This window comes from Oncorhynchus gorbuscha, unplaced genomic scaffold (assembly GCF_021184085.1).
Source record: "Oncorhynchus gorbuscha isolate QuinsamMale2020 ecotype Even-year unplaced genomic scaffold, OgorEven_v1.0 Un_scaffold_681, whole genome shotgun sequence".
Lineage (NCBI taxonomy): Eukaryota > Metazoa > Chordata > Actinopteri > Salmoniformes > Salmonidae > Oncorhynchus > Oncorhynchus gorbuscha.
In genome coordinates this window covers 156,501-162,500 of record NW_025745762.1, presented here as the reverse complement: position 1 = coordinate 162,500, position 6,000 = coordinate 156,501, and the positions used below count along the sequence as shown (strand labels likewise).

Sequence of the window (6,000 nt, the reverse complement as noted above, 5' to 3'; positions counted from 1 at the left end):
GTTACTCACTACAGGCCTATGGACCCTGGTCAAATGGCACCCGATTCCCTGTAGTATGTGTGTGTTACTCACTACAGGCCTATGGACCCTGGTCAAATGGCACCCGATTCCCTGTAGTATGTGTGTGTTACTCACTACAGGCCTATGGACCCTGGTCAAATGGCACCCGATTCCCTGTAGTATGTGTGTGTTACTCACTACAGGCCTATGGACCCTGGTCAAATGGCACCCGATTCCCTGTAGTATGTGTGTGTTACTCACTACAGGCCTATGGACCCTGGTCAAATGGCACCCGATTCCCTGTAGTATGTGTGTGTTACTCACTACAGGCCTATGGACCCTGGTCAAATGGCATTCCCTGTAGTATGTGATATGGACCCTGGTCAAATGGTATTCCCTGTATGTGTGTTACTCACTACAGGCCTATGGACCCTGGTCAAATGGCACCCGATTCCCTGTAGTATGTGTGTGTTACTCACTACAGGCCTATGGACCCTGGTCAAATGGCACCCGATTCCCTGTAGTATGTGTGTGTTACTCACTACAGGCCTATGGACCCTGGTCAAATGGCACCCGATTCCCTGTAGTATGTGTGTGTTACTCACTACAGGCCTATGGACCCTGGTCAAATGGCACCCGATTCCCTGTAGTATGTGTGTGTTACTCACTACAGGCCTATGGACCCTGGTCAAATGGCACCCGATTCCCTGTAGTATGTGTGTGTTACTCACTACAGGCCTATGGACCCTGGTCAAATGGCACCCGATTCCCTGTAGTATGTGTGTGTTACTCACTACAGGCCTATGGACCCTGGTCAAATGGCACCCGATTCCCTGTAGTATGTGTGTGTTACTCACTACAGGCCTATGGACCCTGGTCAAATGGCACCCGATTCCCTGTAGTATGTGTGTGTTACTCACTACAGGCCTATGGACCCTGGTCAAATGGCACCCGATTCCCTGTAGTATGTGTGTTACTCACTACAGGCCTATGGACCCTGGTCAAATGGCACCCGATTCCCTGTAGTATGTGTGTTACTTACAGGCCTATGGACTCAAATGGCAGGCCTGTAGTATGGACCCTGGTCAAATGGCACCCGATGGACCCTGGTATGTGTGTGTTACTCACTACAGGCCTATGGACCCTGGTCAAATGGCACCCGATTCCCTGTAGTATGTGTGTGTTACTCACTACAGGCCTATGGACCCTGGTCAAATGGCACCCGATTCCCTGTAGTATGTGTGTGTTACTCACTACAGGCCTATGGACCCTGGTCAAATGGCACCCGATTCCCTGTAGTATGTGTGTGTTACTCACTACAGGCCTATGGACCCTGGTCAAATGGCACCCGATTCCCTGTAGTATGTGTGTGTTACTCACTACAGGCCTATGGACCCTGGTCAAATGGCACCCGATTCCCTGTAGTATGTGTGTGTTACTCACTACAGGCCTATGGACCCTGGTCAAATGGCACCCGATTCCCTGTAGTATGGTGTGTTCACTCAGTGTTACTTACAGGCCTATGGACCCTGGTCAAAGGCCTATGTGTGTGTTACTCACTACAGGCCTATGGACCCTGGTCAAATGGCACCCGATTCCCTGTAGTATGTGTGTGTTACTCACTACAGGCCTATGGACCCTGGTCAAATGGCACCCGATTCCCTGTAGTATGTGTGTGTTACTCACTACAGGCCTATGGACCCTGGTCAAATGGCACCCGATTCCCTGTAGTATGTGTGTGTTACTCACTACAGGCCTATGGACCCTGGTCAAATGGCACCCGATTCCCTGTAGTATGTGTGTGTTACTCACTACAGGCCTATGGACCCTGGTCAAATGGCACCCGATTCCTGTAGTAGTATGTGTGTGTTACTCACTACAGGCCTATGGACCCTGGTCAAATGGCACCCGATTCCCTGTAGTATGTTAAAGTGTGTTACTCACTACAGGCCTATGGACCCTGGTCAAATGGCACCCGATTCCCTGTAGTATGTGTGTGTTTCACTACAGGCCTATGGACCCTGGTCAAATACAGGAGTATGTGTGTTACTCACTACAGGCCTGGACCCTGGTCAAATGGCACCCGATTCCCTGTAGTATGTGTGTGTTACTCACTACAGGCCTATGGACCCTGGTCAAATGGCACCCGATTCCCTGTAGTATGTGTGTGTTACTCACTACAGGCCTATGGACCCTGGTCAAATGGCACCCGATTCCCTGTAGTATGTGTGTGTTACTCACTACAGGCCTATGGACCCTGGTCAAATGGCACCCGATTCCCTGTAGTATGTGTGTGTTACTCACTACAGGCCTATGGACCCCACCCTGGTCAAATGGCACCCGATTCCCTGTAGTATGTGTGTGTTACTCACTACAGGCCTATGGACCCTGGTCAAATGGCACCCGATTCCCTGTAGTATGTGGTGTTACTCACTACAGGCCTATGGACCCTGGTCAAATGGCACCCGACAGGCCTATGGACCCTGGTTCCCTGTAGTAGTATGTGTGTGTTACTCACTACAGGCCTATGGACCCTGGTCAAATGGCACCCGATTCCCTGTAGTATGTGTGATATGTTACCACTACAGGCCTATGGACCCTGGTCAAATGGCACCCGATTCCCTGTAGTATGTGTGTGTTACTCACTACAGGCCTATGGACCCTGGTCAAATGGCACCCGATTCCCTGTAGTATGTGTGTGTTACTCACTACAGGCCTATGGACCCTGGTCAAATGGCACCCGATTCCCTGTAGTATGTGTGTGTTACTCACTACAGGCCTATGGACCCTGGTCAAATGGCACCCGATTCCCTGTAGTATGTGTGTGTTACTCACTACAGGCCTATGGACCCTGGTCAAATGGCACCCGATTCCCTGTAGTATGTGTGTGTTACTCACTACAGGCCTATGGACCCTGGTCAAATGGCACCCGATTCCCTGTAGTATGTGTGTGTTACTCACTACAGGCCTATGGACCCTGGTCAAATGGCACCCGATTCCCTGTAGTATGTGTGTGTTACTCACTACAGGCCTATGGACCCTGGTCAAATGGCACCCGATTGTAGTCTCCCCTGTACTGGTGTGTTACTCACTACAGGCCTATGGACCCTGGTCAAATGGCACCCGATTCCCTGTAGTATGTGTGTGTTACTCACTACAGGCCTATGGACCCTGGTCAAATGGCACCCGATTCCCTGTAGTATGTGTGTGTTACTCACTACAGGCCTATGGACCCTGGTCAAATGGCACCCGATTCCCTGTAGTATTGTGTTACTCACTACAGGCCTATGGACCCTGGTCAAATGGCACCCGATTCCCTGTAGTATGTGTGTGTTACTCAACAGGCCTATGGACCCTGGTCAAATGGCACCCGATTCCCTGTAGTATTTATGGACCCTCAAATGGCACCCGATTCCCAGGTATGTGTTACTCACTACAGGCCTATGGACCCTGGTCAAATGGCACCCGATTCCCTGTAGTATGTGTGTGTTACTCACTACAGGCCTATGGACCCTGGTCAAATGGCACCCGATTCCTGTAGTATGTGTGTGTTACTCACTACAGGCCTATGGACCCTGGTCAAATGGCACCCGATTCCCTGTAGTATGTGTGTGTTACTCACTACAGGCCTATGGACCCTGGTCAAATGGCACCCGATTCCCTGTAGTATGTGTGTGTACTTTAGGCCATGGACCCTGGTCAAAGGCCCCGATTCCCTGGATGTGTGTTACCTGGTCATGGAATGGCACCCGATTCCCTGTAGTATGTGTGTGTTACTCACTACAGGCCTATGGACCCTGGTCAAATGGCACCCGATTCCCTGTAGTATGTAGTTACTGTACAGGCCTATGGACCCTGGTCAAATGGCACCCGATTCCCTCATGTGTGTGACTCACTACAGGCCTATGGACCCTGGTCAAATGGCACCCGATTCCCTGTAGTAGTTACTCACTACAGGCCTATGGACCCTGGTCAAATGGCACCCGATTCCCTGTAGTATGTGTGTGTTACTCACTACAGGCCTATGGACCCTGGTCAAATGGCACCCGATTCCCTGTAGTATGTGTGTGTTACTCACTACAGGCCTATGGACCCTGGTCAAATGGCACCCGATTCCCTGTAGTATGTGTGTGTTACTCACTACAGGCCTATGGACCCTGGTCAAATGGCACCCGATTCCCTGTAGTATGTGTGTGTTACTCACTACAGGCCTATGGACCCTGGTCAAATGGCACCCGATTCCCTGTAGTATGTGTGTGTTACTCACTACAGGCCTATGGAGTCAAATGGCAGATTCCCTGTAGTATGTGTGTGTTACTCACTACAGGCCTATGGACCCTGGTCAAATGGCACCCGATTCCCTGTAGTATGTGTGTGTTACTCACTACAGGCCAGGACCCTGGTCAAATGGACCCTGATTCAAATGTGTTACTCACTACCCTATGGATCAAATGGCACCCCTAGTATGTGTGTGTTACAATCACTACAGGCCTATGGACCCTGGTCAAATGGCACCCGAAGTATGTGTGTGTTACTCACTACAGGCCTATGGACCCTGGTCAAATGGCACCCGATTCCCTGTAGTATGTGTGTGTTACTGACAGGCCTATGGACCCTGGTCAAATGGCACCCGATTCCTGTAGTATGTGTGTGTTACTCACTACAGGCCTATGGACCCTGGTCAAATGGCACCCGATTCCCTGTAGTATGTGTGTGTTACTCACTACAGGCCTATGGACCCTGGTCAAATGGCACCCGATTCCCTGTAGTATGTGTGTGTTACTCACTACAGGCCTATGGACCCTGGTCAAATGGCACCCGATTAGTATGTAGTATGTGTGTGTTACTCACTACAGGCCTATGGACCCTGGTCAAATGGCACCCGATTCCCTGTAGTATGTGTGTGTTACTCACTACAGGCCTATGGACCCTGGTCAAATGGCACCCGAAATGTATGTGTGTGTTACTCACTACAGGCCTATGGACCCTGGTCAAATGGCACCCGATTCCCTGTAGTATGTGTGTGTTACTCACTACAGGCCTATGGACCCTGGTCAAATGGCACCCGATTCCCTGTAGTATGTGTGTGTTACTCACTACAGGCCTATGGACCCTGGTCAAAAGGCATACACTATATAGGGAATAGGGTGCAAGTTCTGACTCACTACAAGTGTTTATATACCAAAACCACGAGTGTAAAACATTGGTTATGTTTGTGTCACTCCCCAGCTTGTGCCCAGGTCCAGACTTGTCTTTACATCGTCCTTTACGCTGAAGAAGGACAGAGTCACTGTGAACTCTACAGCACCGACGCTGCTAACATCCGATGCCAAACCTCTGAGCAAGTATGGGACGTCCACAATCTGTCTTTTCTCCGTCCGCAGTATGGGACGTCCACAATCTGTCTTTTCTCCGTCCGCAGTATGGGACTTCCACAATCTGTCTTTTCTCCGTCCGCAGTATGGGACGTCCACAATCTGTCTTTTCTCCGTCCGCAGTATGGGACGTCCACAATCTGTCTTTTCTCCGTCCGCAGTGTGGACCCGTCCCAAATGAGACCCACATTTCTCTGTGGGCTCTGGTCAAAAGCAGTAGTGGAAAAAGTACTCAATCGTTATACTTGAGTCAAAGTGAAGATACCTTTATAGAAAATAACTCATGTCAAAGTGAAAGTCATCCATAATTTAATTTAAGTGCAGATACCCTAAATAAAACTTAAGTAGTACTTTAAAGTGTTTTTAGTGAAGTACTTTACACCACTGGTCTAAAGCAGTGCTCTATAAAGGGTGTAGGGTGCTATTTGGGAATCAACCTATGTCATGTTGGTGTGTTGTACACACAGCTTTCATCTGGACCCCTGATTCACATTACAGGAGATAGAAGAGGGTTCTGGACCCCTGATTCAGACTACAGGAGATAGAAGAGGGTTCTGGACCCCTGATTCACACTACAGGAGATAGAAGAGGGTTCTGGACCCCTGATTCACACTACAGGAGATAG

At 49.8% G+C, this 6,000-nt stretch overlaps 1 protein-coding gene across 1 annotated transcript in view; it reads left to right on the top strand.

Moving 5' to 3' along the window:
* LOC124019784 (thyroglobulin-like) overlaps positions 1-6,000 on the top strand; it is a 113,118-nt gene that overhangs the window by 51,097 nt on the left and 56,021 nt on the right. The window contains exon 32 of the mRNA XM_046335210.1: positions 5,230-5,345. Within this exon, the coding sequence (XP_046191166.1) occupies positions 5,230-5,345 (116 nt within the window). The remainder of the gene's footprint in view (positions 1-5,229; positions 5,346-6,000) is intronic.